This window comes from Lygodium microphyllum, chromosome 14 (genome assembly GCF_053477565.2).
Source record: "Lygodium microphyllum isolate KBCC chromosome 14, Lygodium_microphyllum_v1.1.10, whole genome shotgun sequence".
NCBI classification, from domain to species: domain Eukaryota; kingdom Viridiplantae; phylum Streptophyta; class Polypodiopsida; order Schizaeales; family Lygodiaceae; genus Lygodium; species Lygodium microphyllum.
Genome location: NC_141148.1, coordinates 35,434,589 through 35,462,430, shown reverse-complemented (window position 1 = coordinate 35,462,430; position 27,842 = coordinate 35,434,589). Strand labels below are relative to the sequence as shown.

Genomic DNA, 27,842 nt, shown 5'->3' with positions numbered 1-27,842 from the left:
AGTGGGCTATTAGGCCACAAAGCATAAAATGCATTAAAAACTTGAAAGAGTAATATGAAATATTTCTGCATTCCTTGTCATCAATGGACAGACTACACATTCCCTTCTTATCAGTGGACAAACCGTTAATTATAATCACTTCACAAATCACTTAGGACACATATTGGAGTGCATATTATACAATGTCTTTAACTACAACCAGTATACAATTAATACCAGTCAACCCACTTCGTTGACATGGTTGGCTCTCTTTTCTTTGGAGTATATCTACCATTCTCATAAGTAGCACGAGTCAGTAGACTTTCCAATAGAGCAATTTCATCAGAATAGAGAGTCCCTTCCAATGCCCTGCAAATTTTGTGAACAAAACACCCACAAATGAGCTCAATTGTGACTTTTGTCTCTGTGGATCATGAGCTGTTTTATGCCGTAAGTGCATTACATCATTGAAAATCTTCAATTTAGTCTCCCTCATTGACAAAAAACAAGCATTTTGGGATACATGAAATGCAAATTGGAAAGACACATGCAATATGATTTCAACGCTAGCCATCATCTCTCTGCTGAAAAAGGGGTAGATAAGAAAATACCTTTCAAGAACTCGTTCAAGCACATTGCGCTGGAGAGGGGTCACATAATAGATGCAGTTTCTTGGACATTGGCCAACAGCGAGCTGTACAGCATAGTCATCAGGGGGACCTAGAACAGAGATAATCTTATCTGAGACAGCCACAAGAAGCACCAAAAGCACTCAAGAGCGTACAGAATCAAAAGGTCACCTTGAGCCACAGCTCTTGCACGACCTGTGTCAGGAGCAAATCTGAAAACTGTAGGAGCCCTTTCCACACAAGAGTATGGACAGCCTGCAATATCAGCAAAATGGATTTTATTGGCACAGAAAAACACAGATCTAGAGCATTTTGCTGCTAGAATGAGCAGTTACCTCTGCCAATGCACTTCAATTCATAAACAAATACATTTTGAGCCTCACACTCGGGATTCTCAAAAGGATCATAGCTCTTCCTGGCAGTACATAGCCCTCACCATATGAGAACTACTAACCATATCCAGTCTCTTGACAACAAAGGATAGTACTCTGCAAATAACGTCAGAAGCTGTATTCATTAAAATGATGTACCTTTGTGAGATGCCTTGAACCCCTTGCTTCAATAATTGCTACCAAGAAAACAAAATAGTAAGTTCCACAACTTCCCAAACATCAACTTCTTATACTAACCGACCCCAACACACCAGCCACACACTTGATGCTCTTTTCCTTGAACACCCACTATTGACTATGATAGTCTATCAATAGCCATATGATCATTATCATGAGCTCAAAGTCTTGCAAAGAATGGTTCACACATGTTAATATTATGTATAATTACATTGAAAGTCCAAAAGTTTACAATTGAAGGAGAAGAAGGGAAGAGATGGTAAGCAACCTAATATCTTGACCTGAATTTCTCAAATTATTGGCTAATTTCTTTGGCTCTCTTATAGCCCCAAACAAAAAATCTAGACAATGAATTAAAAGAATGACAATCAAGAATTTTGGTAGGAAAATTGGTTCAAAAAGTTCTATAAAAGGGATACATATGCTTGTTGGGCCAGAAAAATTAAAGCATGATATAGATCTTATTTTAATCATTATTTTCTGGCATAAGTCAAATCCAAAAACAACACAAATAATTTTATTCCAAAAAGAGTATATTTTCAATTTGGTAGGACAATAGGCTCAAAAAATATTATAAGCAAGCAGTCATGGGCTCATCAATCCTATTCAAAACACCAACTTTTCATCACCATCATTGCCTATATTCTTCCTTGATGGTCATTCCCATCATCCTCCAAGTTTGTGTTTTGTTTACTAGTGTTGGGAATAAAAGGCTATTGTGCCTTTTATATGTCCACAGGTGTGAACGCACCCTTAGCACTTGTACTTTTATATATCTATCCCAAAAACCTAAAAGAGGTACACTCTATTGCACCCACACATCGTGCATCTCTCTCACTCTCTACTACTCTACTACTGCTCACGTTTTTCTCTCTATCTGCCATCACCATCTTTGACCATTGCATCTCCACTGCATATCGCTCACTTCGAACTGGTATCAGAGCTTTGGTTATCCCGAGTGCACCTTCCGAAGTCCGTTCAAGCTATGTCAGCTCATCCCACATGAAGAAAACAGCTTCCAGGTCATGTTTTCAGTCAGCAACAGTGATTTACAGTCCAGTGACACCTTTCTCAGGTCAGGGCAGGTCAAGCGCAGCCATTCCAGGCCAGGCACAGGTCATGCAGGTTCATCCTTTTCAGCAAATTTGCAAGCTGTCACGTGCTGTTAAGCACATATTGAAGAATCTTAGAGATTGTGCATGCATTTACTCCCGGAATTTGGGGCTTTTGATGTATGGTCAGAGATTTTACTTGGCTGAGTAAAAATTGTGAAATTTGCACACATTCAGGTCTTGGAAATTGGGGTTTTTCACGTATTTGTGAAAATTGCACAATACAATTTCTTGAAATTTTGACACATTGAGCCTCGTGCAATTTGGGGCTTTTGCAAAATTTGCAAAATTTGTGTCAAATTTGGTCTCAAAATGCACTTCCCATACAATTTCTATGCAAATTGCGCACATTGGACCCATGCAAATTTGGGGCTTTTGCAAAATTTGTGAAATTTTGGCAATATTGGCTTGTGGAATCTACTTAGGAGTTATGTCTCATGCAATTCGAGCAGTTTGAGAAAAGGAATTTTGGCGCCTTCAACCATGTGGGTCAAATTTTGCCCATGGATGCATTTGGAGTAGAAATTGCAGCTAAAATTTTGGGCTTTCTCATACAATTTGATCTAATGCTCAAAAATTTAATTTCATTGGCCAATAATTAAATTGGCTAGGCTAATTTGTCTTCCAAGTATCCTTGAGTAGTTATTAGCCCTTAGACCGCCATTAATTAATTAATTAATTCCCAATCTCTAATGTCCCCACTAATATTAGTAGCCAATAAATTCGTCTAGGCCAAAATCTAACACCGAGTACCACCTAGTACTTATCAAGCATAACTTATTACAACTTTTGCCTTTGGCACCAACTGATATCTTGGGATCCTAGGTTCCACACTATAAAATAATTGACTTACACCTCACATGTGCAAGTGACATTAGCACATTTGATTAACTTTTAATCAAATGCTAAGCAAAGCAATAATATTTCACGTCCTCATGATAAATTACCCCCTTGAAATCTCAGCAATCGTCCTTGATTGCCTTGCATTGTGTCAAAGGAAAAGCAAACTACACTAGAATTTCCATGAGACATTACGATCGCAACATTGACCACAGTTGTCCAACCATGCCGTATACTCTAAATCTGCTGAAATTTTCCAGCCAACATATGCATAACATAAAACCAAAAATGAGTCCAGAACTATTGCTAGACACCCATTGGATGCATCCATAACTCATGTTTTTCAAATTGTTCTAAATTCAAAACCATAGGAAAGCATATTTTCAGCATAAACCATAGTTGAAGATGTCAATGGTATTTACTAACATGCTATTAATAGTCCATGAAACCAATTGTAAACCATTGAAAACTAAGTATCAGCTGATCATAAACTAATCACTTTCTAATCTGAGAACTAATCACAAACTATTGCAAATGCGACCCCAAACTGATCACAAACCAATTGCAAAAACTGATCAATAACTAATGCAAAAACCGATGTAAAACTGATCCCAAAAGTGACAAAAAACGGTTCTCAAACTGAGCTGAAACTTATCAGTATTTTTTCTCGAACTAAGGCAAACACTCATGCCAAACTAATCATAAACTAATGGAAAAGTATAGTTTCAGTGCCGGTGTGAAACTCGAACTCATCTGCATACATCTCACAGTGACTAATTGAAACCAGACTGTTCACTGGAAAGGGCGGTAGTATACAACCAAAATACATAAATGCTTTCACCCAATTTATAGTCGTCCACTTTACCTAAACTTAAAGATACGGAATCAAAAAGAAAAACAGGAAGCTAAAATGCTCCTGTTGCCACATCGACACCCTGTTGGCCCCTAAGTTAGGCGCCCCTTGCAATATTTCTTTATTTTTAAAAAGAGTCGGGCTGTCTTTCACCTATTCTGGGTGCTCTAATAAGTATCAAGTAGACCAATCAAGACTATAGATACAAAAAATGCATTGAGAATGATTTCATCAATATTAGCAAGCTACTCTGTAATGTCCTTGACACGTGTATTATAGGCATACACAGAGTCACCCTATGTCATGTGCTCCATCTCAATCTACTTACACAAGTAGGCTACACGAGCCTCATTATGCACCTAATACAGTGAGGCAAGCTTATCCCAAGCATCCTTGGCCATTGTGCATGACCAAATATGCGGGATAGCTTGTCTCTTGCACAAAAGTGCAATCAAAGCATAAGCTTGGGCATCATGCCTATCCCATCTCAACTAATCTGTTGTGGAAGATACAAAAGGAGCCAAAGCTAAAGATCCACTCATAACTATGGATGAGCTTCAAGAACCTGTGATACATGCAAGCCTAGCTTCTAGACCACATACATAACCCCAAAGCTATTTGGCAACAAGTACATGCTTCATCATGTATGCCCATATGGGGTAATTAGTGCCATCTTATTTGTTTGAGTCTCCAAACAAGTTAAGTAAATCATTTTGTCCCGACCATTGCTTACTAATTTTTTTTATTTTTCTATAACCAATTGTGATCTAAGTACAAATGTAGGTGCAACTCAAAAAGAGAGCAAAGAAAATACCAAAAAACTCCCAATTTTTCAAAAAATTGATGGCATCAATGAAAAAATCGTAGTTGAAATGACTCTAATGTGCACGAATGTCATGATAGAATGTGTAATTGGCCTCATATGTTGGTGAATTTGGAAATTTTTTACATAATCCCCAAATTTAATCGGTGAAATTTGGTGAAATCGAATCCTGAATGTGAAAAGCCCCAAATTTTGACACAAGTCCGAGCAATTTTTGAGTACCAAGTGCAAATCTCCCAAAATCTTTGCGAGATTTAAGGTTTTGAGGTAAAAACACCCAAATTCGAGAAAAAAATTTGAGCGAAATTAGGGATTTGCTACAAAATCCCAAAATTTTGTATTTCGCACGGCATTACGCGCAAACAGGATCAATTTAAGGGCTTAACATTGATTATGGTTTGGGGGCTTAATAATTTAATGAAAAAAATTATCAGGGAGAGACAAAACCAGCACATACACAACAAATGGGCGACTGCTATCGACGCATTAACAATATTACGTGGTGCAAGCTATCGACAACTTGCATAGAAGCAACTAACGTGATGTGTGGAGAATGTCGAGGCAGAAGAGGATCCAAATGCACAACAAGTCGTCACTTGTTGAACGAACATAGTTTGACAAGGCAGCAAGTCGACGCTTCACGGAACAGAGCACAGCTATCTAGCGGACAGCATACAATCGAGCCGGCTACAACAGATATGTCCACATAGGCAGGGAGCATAAGAAGCCTTAGTCAAAATTTTGTCCATGTCACCTCAGCTGGAAACTGTCATGGAGACAACTATGATGGGCTAACTTCGCTTGTTGGATGGGCATGATGGGGTAGAGAGCGCCTGACTTTGCTAGTGCGAACACACAACATGCAACCAAGCTCAAACCAAAGGTGGCTAACAAGAGGTAGGGCTCTAATACCACTGTTAGGTCGGGATTTAGCAACACGCACACACTCATGCATACTCACAATAAACAAATAAATAGCAAGAGAGAAAAGTGGTGGAAGGTCACATCCACTATGTAAGAATGAATGAAAGTACAATCCCTCCAGTACTAACTACCACACCCAATAACGGGTGTTCACATGGAGAAAAAACCCTTCTTCAGCCAGAAGGTAAAAGGTGCCCATGAGATAAGGAAGCGTTCACACTAGAGCACACGAGGAGCATAATAAGTGTAACATGTATGAGGTGGGGAATAGGTGGGTGGCATAGGATAGAAGTATGGGTGACTAGGTGCTACATGTGGCATCGAAATGCCTAGCATGGTGACTCTAGATGTGTATCCCAAAGAAGGTTACCAGCTGGTGTGTGGTGCTAATGTCGAAAAGATGCAAGGTGACTCACCACATAGTCACATGAGATGGGAGAGTAGACTCGAGCTCGAGACACATTGGTGGGATACCCTTGCGGATAGATCCCCGTGAACGCTTGATCGGGGAATAAAGCCCTACATTGATACAAAGGATCTAAAGAAAAAGGGCGTTGTCATAAGGACATGTATTTTTGAAACCTCACTTCAAATGGTTAAGTAAATGTTGCACATGTGAGGTGTAACTGGGGTTAGAGTAAGTTTACGAGCCCGGGACCCGAGAAAACCACGAGATGTCAAAGGCAAAAGTTGCTATAAGTTATGCTGCTGGTGGTATCTCGTGCCAGTTGTTGACCTAGGTCATTCATTTGGCCATAAGTATCAATTAGTGACACTAGAGAAGTGGCATTTAATGGTACCTAACGCCAATCTAATGGTCAAAGATAACGCAGAGACACTCGGGAATGGAAGTTGCCTAGCCAATTTAATTATTGGCCAATCTGATTATTTTTCAAGGCACTGAAATAATTGTTAAATTAATTTTCAGTATATTTAAAGATTGAAAATTAATATTTAATTATGGATAATGCTGAAAAAACCATTTGGGAAGATTGTCACTTGTCAAAAATGCCCATGCAAGACTAAAAAACGTCTTTAGAAGTTGGAGAGAGGCATTTTTAGTGTATTCAACCTACAAGAGACAGGGAGGAGATGCTGCTGGTCTGATTTGCAGCCATTGGAGGACCTTCTAAGGCAGCCAAGGACAGGAGAAGACCAATCAATAGCAGGTGACAGCATCTACAAGGTGTTGAGATAGGGCAACAATAGTAAATGACTAATTTTCTTCTGTTGGGATACCATCAAATCCTTTGAATTAGTGGGCCCTGATACTTGATTGCAACTTAAGACTATTGCATTATTGCTGAAATTGTTCTCAATAGTGAATTACAGCAAGCATGTCTTCCAATGGTGATACGGGATCAAGTAGAGAGGATGCATCACTCCTTGGTCAATCACATGGTGGAGGGGAAAATGCAATGATTGATATTGGACATGGTTCCCAGCATAGACAGCATGCTGAAAATGTGGAAAATGACCCAAATGTTGGCACTTCAGTGCATACAAAGGTTGATGATCGGCAAGGGGCTGAAGAAATTGATAATAGCTTCAAGGATCGAATGCATACAGCAGCGAATCTTTTTGCTGAATTGGCAAAGGATTCCCAGTTTACTCGATTCTTGAATGCCCCAAAGAAGGACAGCAAAGGCAAAGAGAAGAAGACACCTTCTACAGCTTCGAGACAGCCACAAGAACCGAAGAAAATGCCTAAGCCTTCTTTAGAAGAGCCCAAAATGCTTCATGAGCACAAATAGTTGGTATCCGTGGGGTAGCAAGTGCAAATGCATGGCCCACTTGGTGGTGCCAATCCATAGGAACATGGGCAACGAGGCAATCATACATATGCAAGCATGGGACAAAAATGATACTTTGGTGGTGGTACCATTTTTCGTGCTATGATTGGATACGCACCGCATATGGGAATGTATGGCACAAATCCCTATGGTATGTAGCAGCCAATGCATGGCTCACAACACCCAATGTATCCGGGTAATGCCAATGGAATGCCTAAGCCCTTGTATGGAAGCATAAGCACGATACTTGGGGCACAAAGTGGACCATATGGACATGTATCGGCACCCCCAAGGACTATTGGAGCACAAGGATTTGGGGCTGGTCATGTAGGTGCTTCAGATAGTGCTGGTTTTTATGCAAATACAACCAATGCACCCTTTTTGCAGCAACCCATTTATGATCACTTGACTCCCATAGATCTGCCAAAGGACTATGATGAAGGTGGCAAAAGCATGAAGTTTGAGCCTTTCAATGGTGCACAAGACAGACTGAAAGCACTTGTTTTTATTTAGCAGTTTGATGCATCCTATTTTGGAGACAACTTCACAGAGGCATCTAAGATACGCAAGGCACCACATTTTTGAAGAGAAATGCATTGCAATGGTGGTCTACACTTCTTATTCAAGGGAAGTCACCTACCACTTGGGTCGAGTTCAAGCAAATATTTGCTTCAAATTGGTTGACAAGTACATTTGAAGTAGACATTATGACATCTTGGAATTAGTTGAATTCCAAAGATTACAAGAACTTAGATCAATATAATAAGAAGTTTTGGGATGCATTATTGCCAGTTACTTCTTATCGCACAATACCCCTCCATGAGCAGGTGGAGATGTATATTTGTGGTTTGCCAAAGGGTATTTGGGATTTTTACATTAAGTTCACTGTTTCTAGTATGTCTCAACTTATAGAAACTGCTACTACAGCCGACACATTGTTGCGTGAAAAGGATGCACGATTCCACAATGATGATGCCAAGTCACATGTCAAAGAGGCAAAGGCTAAGAAAAGGGTAAATCTGAAAATAAAGCTGAAAATCAAGGCAGATCTGAAAAATAGAGCTAGAAAAAGGAACAGATTGTAGAGAAAGAGTGGGAAAAGTGATACACTGTCACATAAACCTCAGTTGTCGGCTATCAATATGGTTTATCACACTAAGTTGAATGCCATGAAAGAGCAATATGTTGCTAATTCGAACTTTGCTAATGTTTATGATCAGCTTTGCAATGGCCAAAGGCATGGACACTTTGTGTAAGAGATGGATTTTTTATGATGCATGGACAACTATGTGTCACAAAGCAGTTAAGGCCTAGAGTTATCATTGAAAGCCATGCTCCTCTGTATGCAGGACATAGAGGTATTGATGCCACAGTTGAGGCAATGGAGAATTTCTTTTATTGGCCAGCTTTGATGTCACAACTCTATAGAAACAGAATTTGTATCCCTTTTCATTAATTTGTCTATATAATGATTTATTAAATTTATTTCCTTTGCACTAATTAGATATAAAGAAAAGTGCATTGGAGCTCGCCACTGATGAGTGGTCACAGGTTATGGTGGACCCACGCGGTGGGTTAGAGAAAAGATAGTTCACACTTCCACCTATATGGCCCGATTGGGCGCCTGTGACTAGAACTCACGCATATCAGGATTAGACTCGCACACAGAAAGGATTGATGCCTTGAAGTGTGGGCTAGATCCACCAGAACAGACAGTTACAATCAACAAGATGGCATGATCATGAAATGCTTGTATAGTGTGCATGTGTGGGCTGAAAGCTTGAAATGCACATTTCTTTGCATAGGAAAGTCACATGAAGATTCGGATACCATTTTTGCGATGTACACGAAAAAATCTTTCATATGACACCCATATTGGGGGGTCCCTAAATTTTAGGAGATCCCTAAATTTTAGGAGCCTCGAATTAGCCTAAAAATGCTAGTCCTAAAAAATAGGGATGCCATTCTAAAAATAGTAAGTTCTGTATTCTGACTGTGCTTACTAAATTTTATTGTTTCTATTCTTGACAGTATTCAACCCAAAAAAGAAGGCCATAGAGAAGAGACAAGTGTCAAGACACTTGTCACACAAGTTTCCAAGTGTCCCACCACTTGTCACATCTCATGACATATGGCTGGACACTTGTCTTGTGCTACTCAACTTTCCCCTTTTGTATTAGCTCTCCCCTCTCCTATAAATAAGAGCTCGTTTTTCTTCATTGAACATCATTTTTCTTTACTGTAAACTCATGTACAGCACCCACAGATAGCCAAAAATTGGCCCCATCTATCCCCATCATCATCCCCCACTTCTTCATTATCAAATTCCTCCATATTCCCTCTTCTATCACTGCTGTTTTACAAGACAACAAGCCTGTAAATTCATTACAGCACCTCCTTCTCGAGCTCTATCTTCCATTTTAGCAATAAGAAGCAAGCCCTATCCATGTACTGCTGATCAACGATGGAGAAAGGCTGATTTTCCCTTTTTCTTCTCTCATACTGTAAAGAAATCAGTTCTTATCATTGCATAATAGATAATGCATGTGTGTTTGTACATCTTTGCATGATCTTGTGAGAGTGATAATTACTTCTTCTCACTCTCAGGTTGATTGTAACTGAGCTCTTCCCTAAGGGACTTGGGTTGAGCAGAAATACATTCCTTCGGGGGAGGGGGGGGGGAGAGGATTGCCCATCTTCAACCCTCAATCTTGTCTCCATTACTTTTACACTTTCATGGCTGTAATTTTGTGAGTAATTTTCATTTTCAGCTTTAAGTGTTCATTCTCTTTTATATTAAATCTCAAAAACAAGCGAATATCATAATTGTTAAGCATACTACGTTGTTCGGGGCGTTTACATTTGAGGTATGATGTAAAACAGTTTGTTAAGACATGCATCGTATGCCAAAGGTAAAGCATGATAGGCAAAAGATGCCGAGTTTGTTGCAGCCCTTGCCTATTCCAGATAGGCCTTGGCAGAGCATTACAATGGACTTTATTTTTTAGCTTCCTAAGACACCTACACGGAATGATGGGATATGGACTATCATTTGCAGGTTTGGCCCATTTCATTCCGATGAGAAAGAAAATTAAGGCTGATCATACGGCACGATTGTTTTTACAGCACATCTTTAAGTATCATGGTATGCCAGAGTCGATCATTAGTGATCGCAACCCCCGAATGACTAGTTTATTTTGGAAGGGCTTGTTTGAGAATATGGGTACCACGCTGAAATTCTCATCATCCTTCCATCCGCAGACAAATGGTCAGCCTAAGGAAGTAAATTCCACAGTGTTAGATCTTTTGAGGTGCTATGTTTCAAACCACAAGACACAGTGGGAGCAATATTTGCCCTTAGTTGAGTTTGCTTATAACAACACAGTGAATACTTCTACGGGCAAAGCTCCATTTGATGTGGTTGAGGGTGGCAAGAAGATACCACCTATTTTGCAAACTAAGGATAAGAACTTTGAGGATGATCCTTATGTGGAAAACTTGGATGTAGTCTATGCAAATATAAAATATGCACTTCAGAGATCGCAAGAAAAGCAAAAGAGGGTAATTGATCACCACAGACGTGCTTTGCAGTTTGTAGAGGGTGATTATGTATTGTTGTGTTTTGAAAAGGCAAGGCTAAAAAAGATGAAAGGAAGAGAAAGATTGTATTCGAAGTTGAGTATGAGATACTATGGACCCTTCCAAGTGTTGGAGAAGATCAACGATGTGGCATATCGGCTAAAATTACCTCCACGTTGGAGGATACACAATGCCTTTCATGTCAGTTTGTTGAGGCCTTTTCATGGTGATATGCCAAAGGATATGTCTACTGAAATTCAGCTTGAGGTTGAGGAGCTAGATAAGATTTTGGTGTATATTTTAGCATATAAAGAAAGAAATGTCAAAGGTAAAGTTTCCAAGAGATACTTGGTGAAATTTCAGAATTATTCACCAATGGATGCCAAATGGATGGAAGAGGATGACTTGGCAAACCATCCTCAGTTGTTGCAGCTTTACCTAGATGCCTTTCAGTTAGAATGGTTTGGGCTCCGTCAAGTTCAGCAGAGCAAGGGTCTAGAGTATTGATTGATGCTCAAGAGGGAGGTAGCACTTTCCCTCCTCCACTTATGGACAGCTCTCGTATGTAGTCGATCTCGGATGTATTCAGCATGCATCCAAGGTACTACATTGACAGTATATTTGCCATGAGGTCACTACTTAGTGTACTAGTCACTATGAGATGTATGCATATGAGTATGAGTTTCACCCGGGCACTGGAACTATACTATTGCATCAGCTTATGATCAATTTAGCATGAATTTTCCCTCAATTTTGAGACAATTTCTTATCAGTTTCAGCTCAGTTTTTTATCAACTTGAGAACCGTTTATGGCCACTTTTTGAATCAGTTGTGCATCAGTTTTTGCACTGATTGCTGGTCAGTTTTTGCAATGAGTTTGTGATAAGTTTGGGGTCACATTTGCAGCAGTTTGTGATCAGTTCTCAGATCAGCAAGTGATCAGTTTATGATCAGATTATGCTCAATTTTCAATGGTTTACATCTAGTTCCATGGACAACAGCATATGTTATGATGCCATTGATGTTTTAGCCATCGTTTCTGCTTGGTTATGCTATGCTAGGTTTGGTTTTGCCAGATGAGTTGAGCTCATGAGAAATAGACATCACATGATAATCTGGCAATGTTTTTGAGATTCTTTGTGAGTCTTATGTTATACTATGTTGGTTGGTAATTTTCAGCATATGTTGGGCATATGGAATGGTTGAACAGCAGTGCACAATGTTGTGTTGACTATGATGCCCTATGGAAATTCCAACGTAGTACTTTGCTTTTGATGCATTTGGCAGTGCAATCGAGGACGATTGCAAGGATTTCAAGGGGGAGGGTTGTCATGAGAACATGTATTTTTGAAACTTCACTTCACATGGTTAAGTAAATGTTCCACATGTGAGTGTAACTGGGGTTAGAGTAAGTTTACGAGCCTGGGACCAGAGGAAATCAGGGAATATCAAAGGCAAAAGTTGCTATAAATTATGCTGGACAGGTACTTGGTATAGGAGTTTCCGTTGGTATCTGGTGCTAGCAATTAGCCTGGGGCATTCATTCGACTATAAGTGTCAATTAGTAACACTAGAGAAGTGGCGTTTAAAAGACTGAAAATTAATATTTAACAATTATTTCAGTGCCTTGAAAAATAATCTGACTGGTCAATAATTAAAATCGCTAGGTAACTTCCATTCCCAAGTGTCTCTACACCATCTTTGACCATCAAATTTGCATTAGGTGTCATTAAACGCCACTTCTCTAGTGTCACTAACTAACATTTATGGCTGAATGAATGACCTAAGCCAACAATTGGCACCAAATACCACCAAGTATCTGTGCGGCATAACTTATAGCAACTTTTGCCTTTGACATCCCGCGATTTCCTCTGGTCCCAGTTTCGTAAACTTACTCTAATCCCAGTTATACCTCACATGTGCAACATTTACTTAAGCATGAGAAGTGAGGTTTCAAAAATACATGTCCTCATGACAAATGTACCTATGGTTGAAGATCCCCCCATTATAGTGTGTGGTTGGATAGATAAAATGATGAAAGTTTATGCGAATGATGGTATAAACAAAGGTGTAAAAGCAACGAAAGAGAAGGGTGGGATTGAAAACCATGGTGTAAAGAGGATAGATGTGAGTGGAGATGAATGATTGTGTTGAAATTAAAAAGATGATGATGATGGAAATGATGATGCACCAACTTCAAACTCACTATGAGGAACAAAAATTAAAAGTTAAAATTGAAGGAGGGTTTGCTGAATTTTTCTTATATGGGCCTCTTTTTGTGTTTACATAAAGTATATATCCTTAAACACAAAAAGTATATATCCTCTTCAAGACTTAGACTTGTATGGACATATTCAAGGTTACCTTCTTCTTGAACATTACTAAAATCTTGCTTAGAAACAGCAAGTGGAAGTTTGTGTACATGACACCATGGAAGGAGAGAAACAAAGTGAAGGTTTGTGCTCTATGTCTTTCTCTGCAATAGGATGGCCAATCCCAAAGAAAGGTTACATGCTTCATGCAAAATCTTTGTATCTGTGCACTAAATCTAAAGGAAAATAATCGACATTACCTTCCAGTTGTTGCTCGGCTCACTGCATAAGAATCAAATCATATCTAGCCCGTGAAATCTCGTGTGGTCTATAAGATCCATAGTCAAGGTTTACACTCCGTGTTTGTTTCTCCATTAGGATGGCCAATCCCAAAGGAAGGTTCCATCCTTTATGTAAAATCTTCAAATTTGTGCACTAAATCTAAAGGGAAATAATCAAGGTTACCCTTCAATTGTTGTTGGGCTTGGTGCATAAGAATCAAATCGTATCTAGCCTGTGAAATCTCATATGGCTTGTAAGATCCATGGTAGTCAAATGTCTCTCCTCCTCTATCGAGATCTCAAGGGATTAGTTGAGAGATCCACCCCTACTCGATTCTCAACAAAGATTGTTCAAGAGACTGAAGTGGTGTACAACAATTTGAGACCATTTTTTTTTCAAAGTTCTTTATCTCAAATGTCGAGCTTTCTAATCAAGGCCTAGGTTTCTTCAAAGAGTACCTAGATTTGATACCATGTAAAGAAATACTCAAGCACCAAAGGTAAACACAAACATATAACAAAACACAAAGTGACAATGGAAGAATACAAAGGTGAACAATAACTCAAAGAAAATGAAGATTGAAAAACGAATAATAAATGACTGTGAATCATGGTGCTCAATGCAATAAACACCATGCAAGAGTGAATATAAAACCTCCAACTCCCGTGTTTTTAAAAGGACCGGGATAGAAATGAGTTGGAGACTACATCGCACTCTGAACAGATCCCTAATCGCAACAGGTGACCTCCAAACAGTGACCAAGTGTTGTAACTGGCTGAGAACAACTACACAGGCTGCATTGTCTCAAGGCTGAAGATGTCATGACTCATCTGCACAGTTAATACAGTAGCAAACTGACAACTCCTAGAGACACTATGCATGAAGGTAACTACTATAGGCTAAAAACACAGCAATCTAGGATGATGGCAATGGCAAGCTAACTACAAAACCTAGCTTATGTTGAGAAACCACTTCTTCATTTACACGCTTTATTTAGGGTTTCACATTGACAAGCCCAAAAAGGGCTGATGTCCACATTTTGGCCACTTTTTCAGCTGTGTGGTTCCGCCACTCTAGACAGCTTATGCCTATAAATAGATAGTCACTTCATTCATTCTTAGCCACTCTCTTTAGTCATTCTTTACCACCTTCGGTCACCACCACCACTTCCCTTCTCTCACCAACCCCTTCCACTGCCCTCACACCCCTTCAGGAGGACATTGTGATTCATGGCTTGTGACTGCCTTCACCCTTCATCATCTACTTCAAGCATCGTATTCCATCATTAGGCCTTGCATTTGGAGCATCTTAAACCTAGCGTCACCATAATCTGCTTGGCCTTAGCACCCTTCTCCTTCAAGCTCCACCTTCACTTGCGTTTTTCAGTTTGGAGATCTTCTCTTTGCCTAATGTCAACATCTCTAGCTTGGCATTAGCATCCTGGTCTCTGGCCACAATCTACACCACCTAGCGTCAGTGATTTCATCATTCATCTATCACAAGGGCTGCTGAGACCTGCCTTTTTGCAACCTAGCTCCTCCTCTATCACCTGGCATCGCTTCTCTATCACAAGGTTTGTTGGGACGTGCGTTTTTGCAGCCTAGCTCCTCCTCCATCACCTAGCGTCACTCATCTATCACAAAGGCTGCTCGGACCTGCGTTTTTGCAGCCCAGCTCATCCTCCATCATCTGACGTCATCATTATCCAGTTAGAGTCAATATTTGGGCTGATCTCCCTAGGTTTGACAGCTCTGACACTAGTTTTGGAGCCAACAAGTTGTTGGCTCTGACAGCTCGAAAATTGGCCTTCAATTCTACTCCTTAGGTGACAAATTCAGCCCCAAATGTTTATTGATTGAATAGCCACTTCCCAAAATTGCCCCAATTTTTTAACACGCTTCTCAAGATGGTTGTCAAACCCTAATCTCTACTATAAATTAGGGTTTGCATCGCAAATTAGCCAAAATCTCCACCTTCAATTGCCCTTTTTGCTGTAAATTGCTAAGGATGAGAATAGGTTGGAGGACGAGAGAGAATGCTCAAGTAAGAAAAAATTAAAACTTCCATTGTGAGAAAATGGAAAAAATCAATTGTTACCCTGTCGAAGCAACCATTAAAGCTAGCTTTACTGATGGAACACCCTAAATATGATGTTGCTTGGCTCAAACAGCACTCAAACTGCTATCACCTGTTTTTGTAGTCTCTTCTAGGCTCCTAGAGGATCTCCTACTGACTGGAAATGGCTTATCAATTGTTGCCGCAGCAATGGCAGCCTTCTCTCTCTCTCTCTCTCTCAGCTTGCACAAGGCTAGAATGACTCTCTCTCTCTCTCTCTCTCTCTCTCTCTCTCTCTCTCTCTCTCTCCTCAAAAACGTTTTTTCCAAGGCAAGGTTTCTGATAGGCCAACAATTAAATTGGATAGGCCAATTTATCACCCAAGTGATCCTAAGCACTCATTAGCCCAAAACTAGCATTACCTAATTAAGTAATGCCAATTTTCTAGTGTCACAACTAACACTAATGGCTAATTAAATGTTGTAGGTCAAGTTCCGACACACGGTATCACGTAGTACCCGTCAGGCATAACTTATTACAACTTTTGCCTTTAACACTAACTGATATTTCATGGTCCTGAGTCCCACATTGCAAAATAAAATTAACTTGCACCTCTATGTAAGTCACATTTACACATTTGATTAACTTTTAATCAAATGCTAAGCAAAGAATTAAAATTTCACATCCTCCTGACACACAGCAAGGATAAAGGCTAAATACAGGTGCCTAGCTGGTGAATAAGAGCATGAATTGAGGTATCTGCCTAGAGAGGGATACACACAAAAGCAGGTAGGGTGCCACTATATACAAGACAAGATGGCGGTGGGCATCCTTCTATTTAAAGATGTGGATCCTTCCAAATTAGGTTTTGGCTGATGGGACACATACAATCTCTAAGAAAGTTTGGTAATTTACTAGTTTGGGGATGTTTTAAAGAGCTCAATGAATGTTTTAAGTTTGTAATGCATTTATTGGCTCAACACAATATTAGAATGCTTTTTGAAAAGTTTTCTTGTGAAGAAAGTCTACTTGAGGAAGATTTGTCTCACGAGAACCGACCTCATTTGTGAGAGAAACAAAGGAGTGAGCCAATATGACGAATCAAGGCAACAAAAGGAACAAATGTGCTATAGATTCAGAGTGTAAAGTGCTACCGTTATTTTTTTAGGGTTTGGTAGGCCAAAGTTGGTAGATGAATTTGTGGTTAACCTAGAGCTGGATTGACACCATTTCTCAAGGTGATAGAGCCATGGCCCATGCACATATGAAGATCAAGTATGGTGCATGAAACTACTAAAATATCACTAATTCATACCCAATCCAAGCCATTCTCAATAATCTAAACAAATACAAAAAGAGACAACAATCGTTGGGGCAAATCAGTGTCTATGCCGAGTAGGGGCACTCTAGCTCCGATTTGTGAGTATTTAATTTGTTGATCCTATGTTTATATTGTGATTAATGATTGTAGTTTAAGGTTTACTGCCCCTCCCCCTCCCCCTCCCCCCCCAAAAAAAGGCATGTGCACACATTGTTTTTGGGAAACCATTATTGATTAAGTGATGAAATCAAAAAAGTATAAGGAGGAGAAGTTTAGTGAAAATAGAGAATAGTAATCAATGAGATTCTATCAATGGCTACACTCAATTAATAACTGAACTAATCTACAAAGTCCCCCTATATTTTATAGATTGCTTATGAAATAATAAGAATCAAGTGAATTTTAGTTAAAACTTGCAAGCATATTCGTCATTAAGATCCAATTAACCAAGTATTCACAAAGCACTTAAATCTTTAACCATCAATTATCTTTATTTAGAGTATATGAATAATGTGCAAACATGAAAGGAAATTCATCACGCAGGCAATGCACATTACTAACCTCATAAGCTTCTATCAATTTTTGTGTGATAAGAACCGGATTTCCCGAACCCTTGTAAACATCAGGATGAAATTCTTTGACCTGAAACACATCCTCCACTAATTATAAAAGTAGCATTTACATGTTCTTCAAATGAGCAACCAAAATAGCAAACTATAAACAAACTATTTGACTAGGAAAAGGTAAAAACTAAATATACATACGAGTGCTTAAATTTGTGGCTAAGGTCATCAATACCATTATTAGCTTGGAAAGCAGGGATAAAAAAACTTTCAAGGCTATGAGAATAATAGATGAAGGACTTCATGTAACACAAGCAATATGCATTGCTAGTATCACCAAAATGACAAATGGACTTGATTTGATTAAAATGAACTCTAATTTTGATACTCCTTGCTCTTAGCACTATGAGCATTGCACTATCAATGAAAGATTTGGCATCGAGGCATGCAATGGACAAGTTGCAAGCTATGCGATACAAGGACGGGGTAAAAGAAGCCAGGTGCAATGTGAAACTTTCATTAAATTGAAAGTTTGCACCTTAGAATTGGATTACATTGAAAGTTTCACTTAGTGAGCAACTCACTTAAGGACACTTAAGTTATAGAGCAAGCCCTAAGCTTAAGTTTTGGTCCAGTGGGCAACTCACTTACAATTAAAGATCAAGTCATGCCCTTAATCAAAAACATGATTTGATCACGGAGCAAATCATTATTCATTTGGAAACTTGATCTTTGTTGTTTGGGGGCTCTCTTTCTCTCTCATTTTTTTAGCATCCCTAGTTAAGCGAGTTGCAGCACGAAAAGGAGATGCATGCTTTACTAATTCTTTTGTAATGAACAACAAGAGGAGAGTGTTTTGTAACCATCCCAAGGTGCTGGACAACTGGGAATCAATCTCTATCTTCTCCTTTCTCTCTTTCAAGATATGCAAGCTCTATTTTAAACCAAATGAAAGTTAGGGTTTGTTGTTAAAAGTAGATCAATAGCTAGGGTTTGCAAAAAATCAATGATTTTGGGAGTGAAATTGCTCGCTGAAGACATTCCAACCAAAATCCTCAATTAGCCCCTTGCTTTGGATCACCAAATCATTGAAGATTCGAGGCAGATATTAGGGCAAATGTATTCAAATATTCACGTCTAATTTTCAAGCCACTAAAAGCATTAAATTCAGCATCCAATTTCAAAGCAAATGCATGTCAGAGGATAAGGCTTATGGACAATAGGTTTACAAGTTTGAACTACTTCAATTTGAAAGGGAGTTGAAGGTTCATTGGTTAGGGCTGAGGCTTCATTTAACAACCAAATCAGGCTCGGACTGAGATTTATGCAAATTCCTAATTGATTGTAGTGTGGCAGTAGTGAGAGGCCACAGAGACATTTTTCAATGTCACGTTGATCAACATTGGAGTGATTGCAGCTTTGTGTACTTGAAGACACTAGTTTGAGTGTGTGTAATTGAGACACAATCAAAGCTCGTTTGTTGATAAAGGTTGGTGAAAGCAACTAAGGACATAGCAATTGGAGTGAATCTAATCTATTGAAGAGCCAGGCATGTGAGGAATCAGAAGCAAAGAGGGTGTTGTCTATGGCAATTGTGTTGATCACATAGATGGGCCTCTTTCCAATTCAATAGCTTCCATGACCCTCCACTTTGCAATTCTCTCTATTAAGAGACAATGATCGTTTGCCACCACATTTGGCTCCGCAACTCACTCTATTGAGAGACAATGGTTGTTTGCCACCATCTTCATATCCATAGTCTACTCCATCAAGAGACAAAACCTATCACCCACCCATGGCTCCACAAGAATTGGGAATTCCCACTCTATCGTATGGCTCCACACATATCAACTCCGATGAGAGTATCAAGGATTCTCCATGATACCCCTACTTCCTTTCTAAGTGGATCCATGCTATCCCTCCCTCCCATCCCTCTTCTACTCAGTTTCAAAAGGAGACTTTTGAGAGCTCTTGAGCCTCTATCCCATCGCAGCCTCAAACATCTTCTTCAACATTATCCGCACTCTTTCCTTCTTTATCAGACATATCAAAGGCTGTGATTCATGAGTTTTCAAATTCCCTCTCCTTTGGAGGGAGATCCATAGGGTGTTTTGAAAGGGTCTCTTTCCTTTGGAGGAAGATCCAAAGGGTGTTTTGGAAGGGGACCTTCCTCCTTCAATTTGAGAGGGGGTCACCATTCTTCATATAGACATTCGCACACCTTGGGTGATAGGCCTTGTGTGAAGATATGATAGGGTTTTCATTGAGAAAACATAGCATGTACAACCAAGGCTGAAACACAAAGACTCAAACAAAGAGAAGAAAAACTCAAACCCTAAATACAAAATGCAAAAACTCAAAACTCAAACACAAAGGCAAACACAGAGAGAAGAAACTCTGAAGTGAGCTATAAATGAATGTAAGAGTATACAAAATGCCCAAGAGCAGAGCAATGTCGTGTCAAAGAGTGATGTCCACCACAGACGGATCCAAAGTGCAGTAACCACCAATTGGAAATGAGAGAGTGCTGAATAATTAAGGGTAACAAGCTGGTCACCAAAACACAGCAGTCAAAGGCTGAAATCTAGTAAATGCAGCAGTGTACCACCAAAGGAAGGCTGAAAACTGATCACCCAAGGCAAAGAACTCTCATGTGATAACAAGAGAGGCATTTCCTAAAGTAGACGGCCTATTGGACAACAAAAACACAAGTACTGCAGTAGTTGCACAGTGGGAGAGGTGGCAAAAGCCTATTGCCTAGCAGTAGATGTTGAAAACGTAGACTTATCAGGTGCTATGATGACGCAGCAGATGGACAATGGCTGAAAATAGGCCGCCTAGGGCTGGATAGTGATGGGTTGTAGTCGATGATGGCTAGACAACAGAAATCTATACAGTAGAGTGAGAAACCTACACCAAAGGAGAAGGCTGAATGGTGGGCAGCCTATCTATTTATGATATTGAAGGGTGCCCTTAATCAGGGTTTGGGGGGACCACTAAAGCTCTCTCAAATCATGCACCAAATTTGTGTTTTTCATTAATTAAGCGTCTAGTGAGGTTGTTTAAAAGTGCTAATCAGCTAGAAAGCACGATTTAGCTCAACACCCCCTCTCAGGCCCAAAACTAAGCCTAAAAGGAAAGGTTGGCAATATTTACCCCAAGGCATCCCACCCCAAAGCAGCCAGGGCATCAAACAAAGGGTGCACGTTGACCGCCTAGGACTTACCAAGACTACAAAGACAATGGTTATCTTACCAACAAGGAAGTCCAAGTAGTCAACCCAAAGAGAACAAAGCATCAAATAAAGGGTGCACATCAGCTGCCCAATGGCCTACCAAGCCCTACAAAGATGGATTGCACCACATTGAACTTTTTTTTTTTTGTGAAAAGTTAATTTTAGATAGGGATGGTGGCCGAGTAAGTAATAGTGACCCAAAAGACTAAAGTAGGGATGATACATCCAACACATCACAGACTAGTACAAGCTTACCTAAACACTCGAGGATGCCAATAACAAGAGAAAGGGTGATGAAGTATCGTGGGAAGAAGGATGGTGGTGTAATCCGCCAGTGGAAACAACTTAGGATCTGTCCAATGGTGCTCTACACAAAGGGATACATAGTACGCTACATGTTCATGCAGCAGGTGCTACTTGGACAGTGTCCCTTGTGGGGAAATCATTCACGTGCCCAACCATCCTAGTACAAAGATGATGAAATCATACAATACATGGGGGAAGATACACCAAGGGGAAAAGACTAATGTCAAATATAAGTGCTAAAACTTGTAGAATACTAAGGGTAGAAACCCCCTCTCAACTTGGATGTCAATGTCGAAGAAGGAAGAGGAGTCTGAAGATGTCAATCTTCGTGTGGTGCCAAGAACCATGTGGATAAAGATGATGAAGCATCCCTAATGAAAGAGCAAGGATAGAAGTCACCGCCATATGATAACATCAAGAGATATGCTGCACAATCCGGTATGGGAGGAAAAGCCTCCATGCTAGTAGAAGAGCAAAACTCCAAGTAGATGGAATCGTAAAAGGAACTTTCTCCAATTCAAAAAGGACTCGTGCAAGCCTGCATATTAGCCCTACACTAAAATACGAAACCCTGTAAAAGAGATCAAAATCTACAAGCACAAAGGTGAGCAGTGAGTTGTTTCAAAAAACAAAACTAAAAATTAAAAAAAGTCTTGGTACAATAATCCCTTATGACTTCAGACAAACCTCAACAATACTTTTCAATTTGTTCTGACACGAGCACTGTCCTGTAAGAACTCACGGGCAAAAGTGCTTTCCAAAATTTCTTATTGTACTCTTCTAAATCCGCACAAATTGCCACGTTCAATTTATGCCATGCAGTCATGACATCTACTTCAAACATGTTAGTTAACCATGAAGCTACAAATAACTGTTTAAAATGGACCCAAGTTGCAAGTGCATATCCTTGCATCAACAATATGTTCCACCACTGCAAAGCATTACCTTTCAAAAAAGTTGTAGCCTTCCGCACCTTAGAAGTCTCAGTAAAATTCCCTCTAATGTAAGCTGCGTCAAACTGCTATATAAATGTCAAAGCTTATCCACATAAAGTACCAAAATAAGCAATGAGCCATCACGGGCTGTCTTCGTGTAAAGGCACGGATCCATAGCACTCCTGCTGTAGCCCCGAGGAGTCCACCTTATAGAACATGTAAGATACCACGTGAGTTCAAAAGAAAAGATATTATATTTAGTAAAATTTACAGGATTATATTTACAAAAGGGTTTTTTTTAATTACAATTTGAAATAAAATTGTAAATTTAATAAAGTAAAAGGGATCATTTTAAAGCCTTATAGAGCATGTAAAGAAAGAATATTTCTTAAAATCCTTTAAACGCACGTTATATAGATGATTTCTTATAGGTAGACCCCCTGGGGCTATAGCCCTGTGATTGCATAAAGGCATCAAACTTATGATACCACTCCCTAGGTGCTTGCTTCAAGCCATAAAAACTTTTCCACTTGCACACTAGGTGCTCCCTGCCTGCAAAGCCCTTAGCCTTCTTCATGTAAATCTCATCGTGCAAATCCCCATGCAAGAATGAAGTCTTGATATCCATCTAATACATGTCCAAGTCAAGCTGCACGACTAAGGCTAAAACCAAGCGTAGGGTGGTCATCCTGACCACAAGAGAAAAAGACTTCATCAAAGTCAACTCCATGCTCCTACTTAAAACCCTTAGCAACAAGTGTCTAACCATCCTCTTTATAGTCTTAAGGCTTTGCACTTTTTGGTATCACGTTGTCATAGACAAGTGGCTATAAAAATAGGAGTCCCTTAAGGGCATTATCAGCATTAATTTCACCTGTCTTAGCTGCCATATGCCCACTAGGCTGAGAAAAACCAGCCACTGCATTTTGTACGCCAGGCATCAAATAAGGACTCTGCAAAGTCTGATAACAGGGTTGTAGACCAACATTAGCATAGAGTGGGTTCACTGCCTCAATAAGCATCATTCCTAGTGGCCCTCTAGGCAAGTATCCCTGATAACCAATGGGTAATCCAGCCATTGCTTGAAAAAGTGACCCACCACCAAAGTAATCAGGATAAGTAACAAACAAAGGAGGAATAGTCTGTTGTGCCACTTGTGCATTATTGCCTTGACCATTCACTCCCTAGCCCTGTGCTTGTGCTTCTTGTTGCATTGGACCTATCTCCATGTTTGTTGTCTTAACCATACTAAGGAGTTGTGCCATAAACAAGTTCTCTTGTTCTTGCTCCTTATCCTGTGGTTCAATGTCGGTTCTAGAAGGTGCTGACACCTATGTACCAATACTCTCTCTTCAGTGTCTATGAGCACAAGAAGAACTATCTTCTTCATGAGGGAGTTTTCCTTTGCCTTTGTCCATGTCTACCATCTCTCTTGTCTTGTATCCAGCAAATACTGTATCCAAGAAAAATCTCGTAGTCTTTCTCACCTGTAATCTCTGTAAAACCTATGTGTATGGCCTCTTTACCCAAAACTGTTTAAGCTTAAATTCTTACCAAAAATAATTCAAATCCCGGGGATGGAACCATAAAACTGGTCTATGACTCACATAAAACCGTAGTCCCTTACAATTAATACCTGGTCTTTTCACATACACAAACAGAGACCTCACGCCCTCACTCTGGCCTCGAAGTGCAGCGCCCCTTTCGGTATCTCTTTATCAATTAAAAGATGGAAAGTTACTGTAAACAGTTGGCTTTCATCTTTTCTGAGCAAATTTCAGCTGCATAAGGACAATATAGCATATCCAGAACAACATCCCAAGTAGGAAAACACCTTCTATGAGCATAACTCAATAATTCAAGTGCAGAATCGCAACCTACAGAACTCTATATTTACTGTTTTTACCTGTTTCTTGACCTGTCCTCAATCTTATTCCATTCCAGATCTGTACCATACCAATTGGACTACAAACCCTTTGACCTTGGCATCATTCTAGTAGTAAAACAGTCCCACAAATAGCACTAAATCAGAGCTGAAAACCATGTTTCCATGTGGCATGGTCATCACTTTCTTTAGTTCCTGCATTGGAGAAGCAATCAGATGCTCCTGAACCTAGATAGTGAGACTCTTGCCTCAGCAAAAGTGCAAAGAAAATACAGAGCTATACATTCAATGAAATCAGCCCATCATGCAAAGCATTTCCTCTGAGAATAGTAACAGAGGGAGAGCTCAGATCTGCCCCTCTTACCTATTACGTTTTTTTTTTAATGCTCTCTCTCTCTCTTTTGGGAATTTGTACCCAAATTATTGCACGTGGCATACATGTAACAATTTTTCTGTTTAAACCTTACAGTCTAAAATTCTCCATGATCGGTGACCTCGGAACAAACTAGACAATAAATCCTCGTGCAAAAACGAAGATAATGACGCGAACAGATTCTGGGGTCCAAAAATAGTAACTCCCTAAATTTTAGGGATGGTGACCCTTATTTCCTCAAGTTGTTCTAAGTGACTTTTATCATTGCAACCACATCAAAAAGTGTAATGTGGCTCAGTTACGGTGACTTTTATTCCGTGAGCATTCTCATATGTGCATCTTCTATCTTGGCCAGGCTCATTGTCCTGCACCATCTCCAATGGCTAAGCACACAATCCCAAACCATTGGTATTCTATTCTTCAGTGCCCATTCAATATGGAACTGGTCCCAAGGCTCAAACAAACCATTAGTCCAATTTGTCCCGATGGCTGCCTCTTCTAGCCATGCAAAGATCCCAGCTTAATCTGAGAGAACTCTAGGGATAAAGAGCAACAACAACTAAAGAAAAGAAAAATAAAATATTTATAAGTAAATAAGGAAATCAACTGCAAAAAGTATCACCACCTGGTGACAGCAAATCCAAATGTGTACAAGGGAGGCATGGTAACCACCTGTGGAGCCCATGGTGGAGAGAGGGACATGGGGAGCAGTGGATGGAAGTCCTTGTGTAGAATAGACCCAATGGATGTGGAATGACAATCCATAAGCAGAGGATGGATATCCTTGTGTCTGAAAGGTCATGTGGGGGGGTTGTGAGTATCCGAGGGCAGTGAGGGTGATGCCCATCACAACCGACCTAGAGTACAGGCATGTGGTAAAGTGGGGGTATATGGAAGGTACAATGTCAAAGGGTGGCCTTCCCCCTAACAATGCTGCAAGAGGTGGAGCAAAAGGCGACCTGCACCAGACCAGTTACAGCAGTTTATGACCTGCCTCTCCTTGCTTCACAGGCCGCCCAACATCTCTACTCTATTCTATAGCAATCGACCTCACATTCAGCCTTGGGTTTGCTATTGGGGGGTTATTCACAAGCTGAGACAACTGTGTTTTCGGGCCTTCACAGCACGTCCTGGTGGTTGCCAGCCTTCAAGAGTTCTTTCGGCTGCTGGTCATCATTCCTTCTTAGCGAGGTTTGCGTTTTATGCTGCCGGATACTCAATCACTTCAGACAACCTCAATCATCTTCAGCTAACATCATTTTGGAGCTGTTCCATCATCAGCGACTTTGCATTTTGGGACTACTACAGCAACTGTCATTCTCAACCATTATTGACTGCATGCTGGAGTCCCATCTTCATCAGCACTTTTGTGTTTTCTCCTCTAGTATGGCTGACCATCAGTCATCTGATAGCAGCCATCATTCCACAAAGATTACATTGTCATCTACGGCTCCTAAGGATTGCACTTCATTCCCTCTACTGCTGGCCATCATCGTCTGGTGTCTTCTCCAACATCCCCTTGTCCAAAGGACTGTGTTTCAATCCTTCTACAAAGCATCCTCATCTGCAAGTGCTGTCACCTAATCAACCAGAACAGTGCAATCATCTCCGAGCTTTGATCAACATCATCGACTCGGCTTTGCTTACCTCAGTACCAGTCCTTGAGACATGGAACCTTGAGGCTCCTCCATTGTTTCATCATTGTAGATGATTCATCATTTCATTCAATTTCTATGTTTCTGAGTTCCGTGTTACAATATTTGTCATACACACTATAGCTTCCTCCCTGCAAACCCTACCGTTTCTTTACATGCATCCATCTCCACCACCACCTTCTCATCACCCATATCCCCACCGTCACCCTCCTCCCCATCGTCACCCCTTCTCACTCCCCCATCACTACCACCCCTAGCTCCCCCCCCCTTTGTAGGTGATGTGATGAGTCCCACACCCCCTGGCCTGCCCTCATCAACAGCAAAGTGACCCCTCTCATCTGGTGGGAGGCTCCGTGTCATCATCCACAATCCATGCATTCCCCCATCATGCCCACCTCCTTCCACATGAGTTTTACCATTGTATGCCATCACCCTGCCGCCTCACCCCAAGCTCCAAAACCCCCCTTTCCAAGCTCCCTTTCCCTCCCCTTTCCCATGGCCTTCACCTCCGCCTCCCCAACCACCTTCTCATCCCCCAGATCCCAGGTGTCACCCTGCCGCCTCACCCCAAGCTCCAAAACCCCCCTTCCCCCCCTTTCCAAGCTCCCTTTCCCTCCCCTTTCCCATGGCCTTCACCTCCGCCTCCCCAACCACCTTCTCATCCCCCAGATCCCAGGTGTCACCCTCCTCTACCCAGCATCACCCCTTCTCACTATCCCCCTGTCACTACTAGCCACCACCCCTTCCAGGTCACGACAAGTTCCACAGCCTGATGTCCTCTCCTCATTAGCAAAGCAACCTGGCTCCGCATTATAATTGGCAGATTGTGCATTCACCCGTCATGCCCAGTGAGAGGTTGGAGACGAAGGTGATGGAGGTCCTCCATGGCCAGGTGACAAAGCATGTGTCCCAGGTTGGAGCTGCTCTCGGAGCAGTGGCCTAGGTGCCTGATCGACATGAACTGGAGGCCTGAAGCAGAGTTTGCTCGCCTCAACATTCTTGTATACCTCACACAGCAGTGGCATCTCGCCTTAGACATGCTGATTGAGGCGCACCACCCTCCATCTACACATTATTAGGACAATTTAAAGTGCAGACACCGCCAGCAAAGCAATGCCACAGAGAATCAACGGATCGATTTTTTTAGTTAGACGATCTTTGAGCCAGACAAGACAGCTAGAATTTTAGTCTATGAAAGGAGCTTCCAGCATGATTTTGTTAGTGCATGGGCCTTATCAGGCCGATTTCAGCTGTTAACAAAAGTAGATCAAAACCTTTGACTAGTGAATCTCATGCTGATGAATGTATTGCTGTCGTTACAAGTTTCCTGGTTCGATGCGACGTAGAATCAAAATTCTCTTACGAATGAAGCTTTACAAAATGAATAATAGGGCCGACCTTGTTCCTGAAGGCAGCTTTGACATCCTCTTCTGTGCAGTCTTCTGACAGACCCAAAATCTCGTAAGGGCTTAATGGTGCAGGCGAGCTTTCATGATTAGCGAGACAAAAAGGCCTCAGTTTCCTCTTTGGGCAGGCCATTGTGTACGAATTGAGTATGCCCCAGATGCCATTTGCATTGTGGGGAGTGAGCTTGGGGATGGAAGGTTGCAGAAGAGCATTCTGGGCTGACAAGTTTGTTCCTGTTTCATACAGAGATCTTGCTGATGCATGGCTGAGAAGCATATTGGCTGTCTAATTTAAGAGACTAATTAATCATCACACCTTAGCGTTGCGCGCAAAGCCTAAAGGCGTCCTAGGCCTATTGTAAGGCCTGTGCATTTTGGCTCGTGCAATTCCCTTACCTAACGCTACATTGGGT

General features: G+C 40.7%; 1 protein-coding gene across 2 annotated transcripts; it reads right to left on the bottom strand.

The window, feature by feature from the left end:
• On the bottom strand, window positions 1-27,842 carry LOC148025489 (Chaperone DnaJ-domain superfamily protein). Of its 2 annotated transcripts, XM_087692646.1 has the most exons (7): window positions 27,422-27,838; window positions 17,633-17,713; window positions 1,139-1,176; window positions 944-1,023; window positions 780-863; window positions 591-699; window positions 8-348 (listed from the first exon to the last, which is right to left on the bottom strand). In XM_087692646.1, exons 1-7 carry the CDS (start codon window positions 27,704-27,706, stop codon window positions 210-212), a joined length of 816 nt encoding a protein of 271 aa, XP_087548772.1. In that variant the 5' UTR covers window positions 27,707-27,838; the 3' UTR covers window positions 8-209. The 2 variants fall into 2 exon arrangements, with proteins under 2 accessions (XP_087548774.1, XP_087548772.1); XM_087692648.1 differs by lacking the exons at window positions 944-1,023; window positions 1,139-1,176 and having other exon boundaries at window positions 1-348; window positions 591-673; window positions 27,422-27,842.